At 41.1% G+C, this 14,352-nt stretch overlaps 1 protein-coding gene and 1 pseudogene across 2 annotated transcripts in view; both read right to left on the reverse strand.

Moving 5' to 3' along the window:
* Nucleotides 1–1,828: 1,828 nt before the first annotated feature.
* On the reverse strand, nt 1,829–6,704 carry LOC104632427 (retinol dehydrogenase 7-like; annotated as a pseudogene).
* Nucleotides 6,705–8,956: 2,252 nt separating this feature from the next.
* Nucleotides 8,957–14,352, reverse strand: part of LOC104632426 (dehydrogenase/reductase SDR family member 9) — a 34,487-nt gene continuing 29,091 nt past the window's right edge. Inside the window, exons 6-7 of one of the 2 annotated variants that reach the window (XM_075756738.1) lie at nt 13,693–13,915; nt 8,957–10,739 (exon numbers count right to left, since the gene is read on the reverse strand). In XM_075756738.1, coding sequence (XP_075612853.1) covers nt 10,685–10,739; nt 13,693–13,915 — 278 coding nt within the window. In that variant the 3' untranslated portion in view covers nt 8,957–10,684. Of the gene's footprint in view, nt 10,740–13,447; nt 13,916–14,352 lie in introns of those variants that run through there. The other variant, XM_075756739.1, reaches the window with a different exon arrangement.

Below are 14,352 nucleotides of genomic sequence, written 5' to 3' on the forward strand. Positions count from 1 at the left end.
CTGACTGTCAAAGTAGTAAGGACATGAGCGATTAAAACCTTAGTTCAATTAACTTCCATATCTGAGTGCTTTAATGTAGAAAATTCCTTAGAATCTGGGACACAGCATACACATCTGTAAAGCTATGAGAAAGGATTTCTTTGAAAGGCAGGTGGGTGTTCTTAAGGAAACAGTTGAAAATGGTTTTGTTTTAAATAGAGAAGGCAGGGCTGCAATTTAGCACAGGAAAAAGTAGCATCAGTGTTGTGAATAGTCTTTGTCAACAGAAAGATTTGTAATCTGTTTTGGAGAAAACTGCTAATATGTTGGTCATGCATCAGAGAGACCTTTTTTTCCCCTATAAGAATTTTAACTTTTCAGATGTGGAAGAAAACCATCCCTGGGATACTGTACAGATAGGTGGTATGTAGATTTGATTGTTCAACATACCTGATGGTGAAGGATTCCTAAGCTTCAACTGGGCTTCTTCCTCTCAGTAGCATACCACAATGTACCCTTCTGATTATGTAAAGTGTAATTTTTGGTACTTTGTTGAACAGAAGCTTTAGATTCTATTCCTAACTTTGATTTTTCACTTGTATTCTTTTTCCCTTATGGGTACAGTCCCTGCTTGGATTCTCAAATTCTGGATTCATTCAGTTTCAAAGGTGGGCGATTTTTAGAGATTTCAGCACCTCTCTGTAATCTGCCACTCTAAGACTAATAAATTACACCATGAAGCTTTTTCATGCCCATTCTCTTTACAGCTGTCAGGCTCAATAGAACTATCTCTCTGCAGGTATTTGTCATGAAATGAAGTAAAATAAATTTATTCTTGACACCATTTGCCAGAGAATGGAACCTCAATGAAATACTTAAAGGTTACTAAACACTTTTTACATTCTGTCCCTTTCTTGCGTGTATGTACAACCATACACACGCCCCCTCTCACACTCACAGAGTGATGAAACTCCTTTTCTTACATTTGGAGTTCTGACCTGCACATGGTCTTTTTGTAAGCTTAATTGAATTGCACATTAATGATTAATCACCAGGGCAGCTCTTTAGCAAATAAAACCTTTACCCCTTTCAATTTTAATATCTCTAGGAACACCAGTTTGTGAGCCTCTGGCCAGCAGCTTAACAGATAGAAATAGCGTACAAGAGGCACAGTAACCTCAACTAACATTTTGCCATTCTGAACACACTTGTACAGTCAAAATAATTTGCCATAGCATACACTAATGACCTGTTTCAACTAATGAGTGAAATGATCATCCTTTTAACTTGCAAAGCACACTGAGGATGAAAGAAATGTGAATGCATATTATTTTTAATATTTTCCACATAAACTATACTAATATTAGGAAGAAAGTCAAAATATAAGTGTGGATACCCTATTTGCATAATAACAGAGTACAATGTACTTTTGATATTCCCTGTAATTGCATATCTGTAAAATAGCTTCTGTTTTATCTCTGCACAGTGGAATACTCAGGTGATTAGATGTGGTCAAATACTGCAATTGTAATTTTTGGAATATGTTCCAAGAGCTGGGCTTTGTTATTATTTGATTTCATGTCTTGTGTTCAGTAGCTTGTGAAGTTTAGCAACTCCTGAATATGACCATGAGCAAACCCCTCATGAAACAGATGACTAATTCTGACTAAATACATTCTGTAATGTACGTGTATAAGATACACGTTCTGAAAGGCTATTATTTTATTTCAAGTTCACTAGCAGCCTATATGTTGATGAAGTCTACTTGAAAAACTGATTCTTTTAGTGATTTTTTTTTCTTATTTAAAAATTTTTAGTGAGTAGTATTAACCAGCTTTGTAGCTGAATATTTTATGAATGCAGATCCTATAGAGGTATCATTTTTGAGCATAAAAAATTACCTTCAAAAACATGCTGAATTTACAAGCCTGTCTGAAAACTCAGAAATTCCAGGTAAGGAGGGATGGGAGGTGGGAGATGGAGAATGTGTCTTCTGAAAGGAATTTAAGCAGTCTAGTAACCGGTAAAGAGGAGGACATCTGGTTTTGACAGGATTAATATTTTTTTCCACAGAGCTGATACTGGTTTAATACTAAATGTTAATTAGAACTCCAGGAACTGATCTCCCACTAGCTGCTGGAGCTGGAAACGTCATACACAGCACCATGTCAGATAAATAGCTTGGGGCATAGGAGAGAAACAGCCAAAAGAACTTTGCATCCCATCCAGCTGCGTAACGTGTCCTGGGGTACTTTGCTATCAGGGCATGTTCCATGCATTTTATGACCTTAGAAATATCAGAGTCACACAGTCTTTTCACTGATGATCTTTGAGCTTTTATATCTGCAAAGAAGAAAATAAACCTGGAAAGCATTTATATGTAACATTCTCTGCAAGAGGATACATTAAATTCAATGATTTGGCTACAGCTTCAGGCTTGCTTTAAACTACTGGCTCAAGTACTGACGGCAGTATAGCTACAGCAGAGCAGAGACCAGAAAGGCTGCAGAACACCCCCAGAGCCTGGTAAACAGAAACCTCCCCGGCCCATGTTGTGAGCCAGATGTTACGTACACAGTAAGTATGTGTGACACAGCACAACTTTTCAGATATCAGTAAGCCATAAATTTAGCATATGGTCATAGCAATTCATTCCCCTAGGTCATTCACCTCTTAGGTATGGAGGGACTAAGGATGGTAGCGTGACATTGCATCTCACCAATCTCATGTGGGAACTAATAGCACAGGTCTCATCTAACATACCCATTGCTGACTGTTCTGGACTATGTATTCTTAACAAACATTAATGAAGTCCAGCAAACATTCACAGAATCACAGATTGGTTGAGGATGGAAGGGACCTCTGGTTCAATCCTCCCTGCTCAAGCTCGGACACCCAGACCAGGTTGCGCAGGACCATGTCCACATGGCTTTTGAGTATCTCCAAGGATGGAGACTCCATAACCTCCCTGGGCAACCTGTGCCAGTAAAAATGTGTTTCCTGATCTTCAGCAGGAACATCTTGTGTTTAGGTGTGTGCCCATTGCCTTGGCTTCTGTCCCTGGGCACCACTGAAAAGAACCTGGCTCTGTCATCTTTGCAGCCTCACTTCAGGTATTTATATACATTGATATGATCCCCCCTGAGCTTTCATACAGTCCTTTTGCTACTTACATTCAACAAAGTATTTTTCTCCATAAGAGTCCCTGATCTCAGGAATTAGTCTGTTCCAAAGTCTTAAGAGGTATTTCTCGACATCTGAATTAACAACTCCTGCCTTAAAGAAAGCGTGCTCAACAATGCTTACTTTAACTCCAAAATGCTGCATCTCTATCCTAGAAGAAAAAAACCCAATAGCCATCTCTGACCACCCAGTAATGGCGTAAACATTAAACATAAGTTGAAAGTCTGTCACGTGAGTATTTGAGACTTTGATTCTTATCTTCAAATGTCAGAATATTTTTGACCTGTTCAAATTAACTTCATAGCAGTGTATCTGTCCTATAAAAGTGCAGCAGGCAATTAACTCTGAGAAAAAAAACCCAGTATCAGGTAGATTCACAGGTTTCTGTGTGGTTTATGTTGGACTGATGCAAAGGATGCAGCCGCCAGCTGCATCTTAGCCATGTATTATCAAACTAAAACTTTTGACTATTTCAAATACTGTTGCATCGGTTCAGCTTCCAGCAGGAACAGATTCTTAAAGTGCCTGGGAAAAAGTAAAAGTGAGTAAAAATTTTCAATTGGATTAGAACTTTATTGTCTATCATATGGTTAAATGGCTATGGTTAAGTGATTAAATGTTAGTGCAATAAAGGTTAGCATGTTTTCTGGTAGCATGGTTCCCTCTATGTAATTTTGAGTTGCAATGTGATTCCTTTGGGATGAAAATGGCTTCTTTGTCTTGCTGGGCAGCTCCAGAGACCCAGGCAGCTACATTCCAAAGTGTGCAAAGGAATGGCCCACAGGTATATTAGCCATTAGTTTATATTATGTTTCCTTGGGGCATACAGTTTCTTTATATAAGGGTTCAGAATGGTTTGCAACCAACTTTCCTCGTCTTTGTGAAGACAAATGACCAACATCCTCTTATTTTCCTTTTCCCCTTTAGGCAAGATTTCCAGAGAGAAAACAAGAGGGGCAAACATACAGTCACCCTTCCTCAGCACATCTGGAATCTGTCATGCATGTGTTTGTAGCTACTCACCGTAAGGTGTCAAGAGAAAGCTTCCATGCCCCATTTGGACAGGCTGTAGCCACCTCCTACAAAAGCCATGAGGCCTTTGGCATTAACTAGATATTGACTACTCTTCCCTCAGCTTTTTTCAGAAGTGGCAGAAGCTTGAGCGTGATTTCAATCAATCCCAGCAGATTAACATCCAGCACTGAGTGGAAGTCTTCAATCCTCAGCCAGTCAGTGGGTGCTACAGGTGCTGTTCCTTCAGCATTGCTCACCAAGCCAAAAAGCCCTAAGAGGATTACAAAACCATTTATTTCAGTATGTGGCAATGGCAATATCTTAGTCTAGAGTTTCATACGTAGCATTGGGAACCAAGCACACAGTCTGCAAAAACTTCAGTGAGATGAACACAGTTGTCTGGGGTGTGCTTGTAAGATCTACTCTGTACACCTGGCAAATTTTGCTGAAGGCCTTAGGCAATGACTCTTAGAGCATGGGTAAACTATTAAAGGAGAACTATTTTGATTAGAGATGGGCCGCCATACTGGGCTTTATTATCCAGATCCGCTCAAGCGTGTAGTCTCCTAATACGGATTTACATTCCTGTGAAAATCAAGTAGTCCACGTAAAAGTGGAGAGACTGATTTTTCTGGTTTGGGATCTAAAGGTCTAAACCAGATGTACAGAATTAGTCAATGCTTCTAAAAATATTAGCTTAACCCTGTGTGTTGATAATACTGCTTTACTACCTTATAAATTACTTGAGGACCTTTAGATAAATAGTGACGCTTCCAAGAGTTTGCTGAGGACAGCCTGTGCCTGAAGGGAGAGGCCGAAAGTCCAGTGCTCATAAAGAGTTTCTCAGACTGAGGTGACAGCATTAGCAGTGGCTACCCTGACTGAGAACGTGTGGCCTTCCACCAGCTGGAAGCAGGGGCCTGCCGGAGGAGGTAAGTGCTAATAATTATGTTGTCCTCATCCTCAATCACTACATTCAAGAATGATCTGGAACTGTCATAGTGAGGCCAACAGTGTTTGACAAGCTTTGAGGAGAAAGTCCTGCTGGTAGAAGATACGCGTTTTGCTGTTTTAGCTAGTGAATTAATTAACAAGCCTACTGAATATTTGGTATAACTGTGTTACAGCAGGTAGTTGCAGTGCTGTGATCCCCTTTGGCGGCCCTTAACAACTATCAATGCTGAGAAAGAAACATGTATTGCTATGGTTGAATATATTTACCACGCAGATCTTTTTATCACCCTTTGCCAAAACCAACACTTGTCTTGTTTTTTAACTCCACTCATAGGTATCCAAGGACAAACTTCTCTTTTAAACAAGTGCTCAGAGGTGTATGATAGCATTAGTGACAGCTACCTATATAACAGCTCTAAGAAAACTGGCTGAAACAGTGTTTAACTGTTAAAGTCAGTGCAATCGTTGTTGTGTGCATTGCGAAAGTCAGACTTACTCAGTCATGCAAAAAACCCCACTCTTCTGATTACTAGAGGAGGGCTGAAGAAGCCCTGTACCAGCCATTTTTAATTGGGTGGGCTGGTTTTATTGTCAAGAAAGTTTTTTCTGGTACCAGGTAGCACCTTCCCCTCACTGAGATTGTTCAGCTGCACTGAAAGGAGTCTGAAAAACCCACCTGGGAGTGATCTAGTTTTAATAGTCTGAGCAACTAGATTTTTAGGCACCCCTGTTGGTGAAAGCGAGGGGAAGCCCAAAAGCATTGCTGGAGAGAATCTCTTTGAACTGAGAAATTACAAAACTGAAGAGTGAATGTGTTTCATCAGTAAGATGAAAAATGCCTCTGCAGAGAGGGGAGAGGCACCAGAACTTTTAGCTAGACCAGATTTGGTTATATTGAATAATTTTTCTGGGAAATTGTCACTTACCCTTGCCAGTCGTCTCTTTGGTCACAAACACCACAGCCCTGGCAATGCTGTTGGAGTCAGCTAAGTTCAGGTTCACTGTCTTCAGCGAGAGTGAGGAGCAGGACCGTAGCTCTTGGCCTCCTTTTTCTGTGGCACATGCAGCAATGACACAAAATCCCCTTTTGTCAAGCCATTTAGCCAGTGAGTTTCCAAGTCTGTTGTCACAGCCTGTTATGAAGACATGCTTTCCACTCAGGTTTCTCACTCTCTGACTGTCTCTGATGAGCCAGTAAATGATAAGAGAAAGTATGGAAGCCAAAATTGCTATGTGCAGTGAATCTGAAAGTAAGAGCTACAAGCAAATAAGTTAATGATCTAGAAATGCAATGAAGCAAATGTGCTCAGCCAACCCCTTAACTTCCTCAAACACAATTCCCATAAGGGGCTTTCTTTCTGGTTGCAGCCCTTCTAGCTCACTGAAAGTTAGGGGAGAGCAGGGGTGGAAGCTTTGGCACAATGTGACCGCAATCCATCAATAATATGTGCCTTGGCAAAACCTACCCTGTCCTTTGTTTCAATAGATTTCCACTGTTTTCAAGTTTTGCTGACCAATTTTTCTAGTCGGTCCTGTCCTTTCAGGATGTTTCCAACTGAAAGGAATGACTGCATCAGTTCTCACAGTAGCATCTGGGGTTTTTTGTGGACACTAGTGATTATTTGTGCTAATCCTGGAGAGAGGAATTCCTCTGGGAAGAAGGACGATTCTCTTTGCCTGTATGATGCCACCCAGGCTGCCCTTCTAATCTGTAGCATAGAAGCATTGTGACCCCTAGAACAACCAGAAAAGCCTAAGCTGAGGTGGTGGGTCTGATGACTAATTTGTTGTGTGACTCGTGATGTGTGATGGTGAGTGATCTGCTCTCTGTCCCTTAGACAACATAAACTTTGGGGCAATGCATGCATCTTCTGTCTCCTTCCTCATTGCGTGTTTAGCGCTGACACACAGCACATAGAATATATACTCTAGAAAGTGTGTTTGTATAAAGAAATGGGGAAATGCATGGAGATGTTGCCCTCAAAAAAAAAAAAAAAAAAAAGCACAGAAGGAACACAAGGTTTCCTAACTCTGGTAGGGAGGATACTGTTTGCTTGTTACAAAAACTTTTTATAAATGTAGAATATAGTTCTTGCCATCTAAAATCTTCCTGATTGATTACTGTTTGTCTATTTGTATTTTTGGTTTGTGCAAGAATTAAACAAAAATAATTCATTAAAACCAGTATTTATGGGAAGGCTGGCAATCATTTTCCACAATCCTGTTAAAAAGAAACTTTTTTTAGGGGTGCTAAGCACTCATCTAGGCTTTATTTACCTACATTCGTGTAGAGGTGCAGACATCTGCCCTTTAAAATGTGATTGCATTCAAAGAATGAAGTGATACTTTCAAAAAAGTGGGGGGAGGGGGAGGGAATTTGTGAATTATTTTTACATCCTGAAAGTACTCAGAGGAAGGGGTTGGTCTTCTCTAACTCACAGCTGTCTGAAGTTAAGCATTTATTTGGCTGATTTTTATGTAACATCCTTGCTACCCTAAGACATGAATATTAAAAGAAGCCCAATGTATTAGGCCTGGTTGCTAGAGGCTGTCTGGTGTTCTTGTTCCTACTGAGTTCATGGATTAATTTGGATTTATTCTAATTCTAAATTTAGCTGACATCTTACCAAGTAGGAAGGGAAGGAATCTCAGAATCTGATAGTGAATGAATGTTGGACTCTCATTAAATAAATCAGTCACATAGCTGATAAATGATAACAAGCGACAACATTCATTGCCACTTAATGATCTCATTTTACATAGTAGCTGTCAATATGGGCTTCTGAGCTACTGGTTAATGCTCTCTGATTTTAAAACATTAAGCAAATATACACAGATGAGAGTTTGCTGCTTCTTCTACTGCAATCTACAGGGAGGCTCCCATTGAATTTTTGGGGTGTTAGATTGGTTCGTGGGCTGCACTGGTTATTTTAGCAGCCTGTTGTTTTGAGGCTGATGTAATTGACTCTCTAGTTCAAGTACTTCACTTAGTTACTTGGCTTTTTTGCTGTGTATGTCCCCGTTAAGTCTGACAAGGATTGCAGCGTTCCTGAATGTGTGCACTTTGGAATCATCATTGTGATGTTTCACTGAGTTGGTGACATTTATTTTCTGAGAGGACTCACAGAGTGTGCTCTGACAAAGTGCCATTAAAACTGTGTGAAAGAGCTCAGGCTAATTCAGCCTTCTGTGCTATAAAATAAAGTCTGAAAACAGGATGTAGCAGCTGCCGATCATAGATAGCCCCAGTCCATTTGCAAAGATGTGCCAGTAAATGACATTTCTTTTGACTGCTGATTTACAATTTGGAGCTGAGCTAGACACAAAGAGAGAGAGGAATTGATCCCAGTAGGCTCTTGTAACCTCATGCCAATAAACCTCAGCAAGCTACTCGGCAAGCTAGTGCTTTGATATATCATTTTAGGACTCAATTCACCTTTATCCCAATACAAAATTAAATGAAAAAATTAGAAATTTTGGGAAAAGATTAACCCAACTAGAAACAGGAGCTGTAAATCACACCTTCCTTCCTTGGCTGTGCTGTAGGGAGGGAGCAGTGGGCAGTGAGCTTGCGCTACTGGAAAGCAGGTTAAATTTGAAACTGGGCTCTGTGGAGAAGTCCTGGAGCATCTGGCCAGGATGCCTATTTGGCTCCTGTAAAAGAAACACCTAGGACTGCTCTGGTTAGTGTTAGTCCCTGTGTTTAGGTAGCAATAATTGGCAGAGAAGCACTGTAAGACAAGGGGCTCTAGGGTTGACAGCTGAGAGGGCAGTGCTGTGCAAAGCCTCGGCTGTTGCTCTCTCCCCTGTCAGCCCTGGGCCAGTGCTCCTTCTCTGATAACACATGGATGTTTTGTGCTGAGCACCACGGTGGGTTTTGCTCTGCTGGAGCTTTCTGTCAGTATTTATTCTGCTAGGTGACGTTGCTGCTGGAAGGAGTCTGGGGTCCAAATCAAAGGAAATAGTCTCAATTAAAGTTTTCTTCCAGGAAAATTGTCTAGTTTTATGAACGTACAATGTTACACAAAATATCTCTTGTTTGATAATTGTGGAGCACTAAAAAAGCCTCTTGTCTTCCAGGGGCATATTGATTTTTTTTTTTTTAATAGCTGCCTGGAGTGGGAGAGTGTGTTTCCAGAGAAAATGTCAGCATGATATTTCAAGAGTATTGATATATCTTCATAAATACTGAATTCTGATTACTAACGTAGCCAGTAAATAGCTAAAGGCAAATTCTACTTTCCATTAAAACTTTTATATTTGCCTGGCAAAATGAGAACTCTTGGGATAGAGCTTGGCTTCTTACACCTAGACAAATGCCATTATAAAAGCAATTGATTTTAGAGAAAAGCAGCATGACTACATCGAGAGTCCTTTATGATCCTTAGACAGCTGCAAAATACAGCATCCCTCTGCTCTAAAGGAAACTGAAGCACATAGACCGTATTGAAGGGGGGTGTTACTGTTTTACTCCCTCAGCAAGTTTGCTTTAGTAGTTGTGCCAAAGAACCTCAGGTTCGGCTGAGGTTTGGGGTCTGGGTGTGCTTTGGATTCCTTCATCTGCCACTGTGCTGGCAGTGCAAACAGCCAGAAGTCAGTGCTCTGCAATGGATCAGAGGGACCTGCCCGGCATGCTGAGGAAGAACTGCCAAGAGGAAATTTAGGGACTGGGGTTCTTTAGAAAACAGCATTCATGTAGCACTCAGTAGAAGGTTTAGATGTATCAAGACAACCTCTGACAGATCACCCAACAGCTCTCCAGAGTCTAGGAAGTACAAACTTTAATAATTGGTCATCCTGCCGGAGCTACAAAACCCCTGGTCTTCAGTTAACAAATTAAATATGCAGGCACAAACACATCACATCTCCCACCCCTAGGTGAGTTATTCCAGCACACGCAGGGCTTTGCGTTTTTGTCTTATGGAAAAGGAATGCTTTTTCGTATGCTGTGCAAAAATGTCAGGGTGATAATTCAGTTTAGTGGACAACAGATGACTTAAGATCTTCATTAATATATCATCTCAAAAGAAATATATCTCCAAACTCCCCTACTCAGCATTTTGCACGGACATGAATGTAGTGTGGTACAATAGGGGGGCTGATTTCTTGGCATGACTATATCTTTCCTCGTATGGCTTGTGCTTCAGATTTTTACCACAGCATCGGTAAAAAACCCAGGGAAATAAACCCCTGTAAACTCTTAGGTGACTGACCTGTAAATAAAAATAAAGGACTAGAGAAATATTCCAGATGTTGGAAAGAACATTTCTGAGTTAGCATTTTATTCAGACCCTGTAGGTGCTTAGATAAGAAATACTTGTTAAAATCACTCTAGAAAGGAAGGGACTGAATGTTCTCTTGTCTCTGCACTCAAACCCAAGTGCTTAATTTGTTCTCTTAGCTATTCTGCAAATGCATGTAATGGGTACTGCTCACTATAACAGTAGACACAAGTTCTGTTTTTGTGCTGGTACTCACATTCTGGGGAGACATCTGCAAACTCAGTCTGTATCTCCAGGTGCTCACAAGTTGCCTTTGCCAGTTATTTCCAGCGTCAGAACATAGAAACTGCCCAAGTCAAACTCAGAAGCTTGTACACCACGACCTGCCTGATAATAGTTTCCAGAAAAATCTTACTGTAAATTCTGTGTCTGGTGGTATTTTCTGATCGCTGTACATCGGCTGACAGGCACTGCCCCTCTCCCTGCTGTTGACAATGACTTGTGCTGTGATGCTTCTGCCTTAGGGACTTACTTGTTATTAATCTTCTATATATGCTCCATGCCTGCCTATCCTACCTATGTTGTATAAGCATTGCTGCCTATATATAGTAATCTACAGAGCCTGGGGTACTGTCAGGACTCATTAGAAAGAACTAATCTACTCAGCTGGGAAGGATTTATCTGTGCTTTGTCTGGAAACCAGCAGGAGTCTTTCCACTGATTTAACAGGGCTTGGTTCAGACCTCCACCTTTTCTCTGGAATGTGAGCGAGTTGTTATTCATCTTTTCAGATACATCCTTGCATCTGAAAACTTTCAGGGATGAAATTATTTTTTCTAGTCTAGGGCAGATTTTTGCTACTAGAAACAAATCAATTGCCAGAGTAACTAAGCAATGTTGTTCAAGTAAAAGCTCAAATTCTACAAACTATGCAAACAGAAGCTCTAGAGTTTGCATGGGAAAAGGCTCTAACATATGACTGCTAGGCTGCTTGTTTGTTTGCTCCCTGGCCCAGAGTCTGCTGGGCACTTCTGATCCAGGTCTGAGTGCTATTGTGTAAAGATGTAAGCAGAACAACTCCTCCCCGTTTTTCATGCCTCCCCATTCACAGTGCTGTGCAGTGCCTGGTGCTGCAGGAAGCAAGGAGACTTGGGCTAAGACCTTTCCCAACAGCAGAATGAATTTGAAACTAACTGAATGAGAGGAAATTAAAACTGTGGAAACCAAGCAAGGTGATAAGATGGAGCTGGAAGTGACCTGGCCCATTCAGTTGAACGGACCGTGGCAATGGTGACCCCTCTCTGGCTGCTCCTTGCCAGGAGCTGCAGAGTTGTTAGTTCATTCTCTGCTTGGTGGACAGCTCTTCTTCTTCCAGTTTCTCTCCCTGCTCATTTTGGCTTGGGCCTGGAAATTCTTGCTTCTTTTGCCACTCTGCCACTGCAGCCTGAGCTGTGATGTTGGTTTTTACTGTGCTTTCAGCACTCTTGGGGCAATCAGGAGATGTGTGCAGCTTGCTGGGGACTTGGGGATTCAACAGGTGGCTGACAGAGATTTTCTCTCCAGCACAAGCCCAGCAGACATGCCTGCTGGGCCTGCCTAGTCCTGTCTGACTGACCTGATTCAAATGACAGGCTCTACGGCATGGTTGAAATGACCACAAAACAGCACTCCACCAGCAGGCAAAGCCCGTCGCAGGGGAACATTTCTCCAGCAGTGTCAGGTCCTGCTATTGTTGGTAGCAATCCTTTCCCACACAAATGTAGGAGAGAAAAACATAAAAGGAATTTCTTTTTCTCTACTCCTGATTTTTTTTTTCCCCCTCAGCAAACTGCTTTTGAACTACAGGAAGTAATTTCAGAAAGCTGAATAGATCCTGCTTAGCATGACAGAAAACACTGAAATGGGGAACTTTTCCAGTAAATTCCTTTCATCACAGAGGATCCTCCGACTTGGAATGAGACAGTCTTTCATCTGCAGAAAGCAGCACTTGACTGTCTGATTTCCCATTGACTCCTTAAGTGTATTTCATTGACTCCTTAAGTGTATTTCATAACGAGATCAGTGACTCCTAGAAGGGATGTGGAAAAATTACCTTGCTTGAAGCTTAATATTGGGGAAGGAAATATGGCTCTCAAGTGAAAAGCAAGAAGCTAACATTATTCCGGCTGGACAAGTGGAGGCTTTGAAGAGCACCTTTGTGTGCTGGCTCTAACAAGTTAACTGAAGCCGGTCCCGTGGGTGCTGTGCTCCAGGACGTTCTGACCTTGTGGAAGTCATGGGTCTTCTCCTGAGCAAGTCCTTTCTATTCCCTAAAAACATATGTCTAAATATTCACCTGCCTTATACAATCTTGTGAGCCAGGACAGGTTTTGATAGCCATAGCAGAGCACACTGTTTGCTCATTTCCAGAAGTCATTGGCTTTTATTGCTGGCATCTCAGTAAATGAAGCATCTGGTTCCAGGAAAGTGCCAGCAGAATCTGGCCCTCCATACAGTGAGAAGTAATACATTGAGCAGCTGATATTTTTCCTGCATTTCTAATTTAAATAATATATTTACAGCTAGGGTGCCCTGTCCCAAATTCTGTTTGTATTTTCCTTTAAATGTTAACCCTTGCGGTGCTAGGGTCTCACAGGAGCTGACAGTGTACTTGTGGTCTGACAGGGACCGAATTAAACCAGCCAAACTATAATTTCTAAAGACAAAAATCAGAATAGGTGGTGTGATTTCATACTTTCTTTGTTTCCCTAATCACTTTTGACTAAGTAATCTTGTTAGGAGTGTACCAAGGAAAGGCAACCACAGTTTTCTTCACCTCAAAACTGAATAGGGGTGGCTGCTAAAGAAAGCAGTATCAGGAAGAGGATTTCCCACCCTCTTTCCTAGTTTATATTGCTATAGTTCGCTTCTCCCAGAGGAAGGCCCTGTTTCCATTCCCTCCTCTGCCTGAGATGACAGAACTCTTCCTGCTGTAGGGACTTAAAGCCACATTCCCAATTTTCCTGGGATATTTTTGTCTTCTGGATCTTTGTGAAAACTGGAGCATTCAGGGGTTCTCAAACTGAGAGAACCTTAAAGGTGAAGGAACTGAAAAATCACAGTGATTTCTGAAAGTTTAATAGTTCCTCTTTTCTTTCTGGTTTATACTTCAAAAAGGAAATAATGTAATGTTTTGGGTTTTTTTTAAAATAGTAGCAGATATTGGAGAAGTAGATATATCTCTTAGCTTTATAGGGAATGCGTGTGTATTTCATGTATAGTTTGTTTCACGCTGATGAAAAGGACAGATCTTATAGAATCAGCCTTGTCTGTGATGGGGAATATATTGGCAAATATTTACTTTATATGGGAAGCTGCAAGCTCTACTCTGTTCCGCAGCAGTAGGAAGTCTTGTATAGCTGCTGGCATTCTTGAGAGGGGATTCCAAAACAACTTAGCATCCTGCCCAACAACATAATGGGTACGTGGATGGAGGCTTGTTAGGGCATGCTCCATGCACTGAACAACTGGTGAAATGTCCTTGTTAAGACAGATCTTGGACAGCTTTTCTTTCTTTGCTGCATCTGTAAAGCTCAAAAAAAGAAGATCATTTAGTGACAGCCAGGCAAGGTGACTTTTTCCTCTTCCCCTCATATTGATTTGTGCAATATCACTAAAGAATTAGTATTTCTTGTTTCTCCCTACACAAGAATTTGTAGCAGTTTCTGAAGACCAAGTCCCCAACCAAAATGACCTTGTGATGTAGTTGACCCCAAGAATGGTCTAGTTACCCTTAATTGTGGAACAGTGATGGTGAAAGTGGGCCTGTATGGTCTGAGGACAGGTAACCAGCATTGACAGTAGCTCAGAATAAACATAACTATGCAAGAGGCAAAGGGAAACAAAAGTGCTGTAGTTGTAAATAAGTCTCTTGTAGTAAGGAAATCGCTTTGTGGAAAGTTGTGAAACACAACTGTAAAGAAGAAATTTGAGGGACAAGAAAGTCCAAAGATCAAAAGAC

The sequence above is a fragment of the Balearica regulorum genome, chromosome 6 (genome assembly GCF_011004875.1).
Source record: "Balearica regulorum gibbericeps isolate bBalReg1 chromosome 6, bBalReg1.pri, whole genome shotgun sequence".
Classification (NCBI taxonomy): domain Eukaryota; kingdom Metazoa; phylum Chordata; class Aves; order Gruiformes; family Gruidae; genus Balearica; species Balearica regulorum.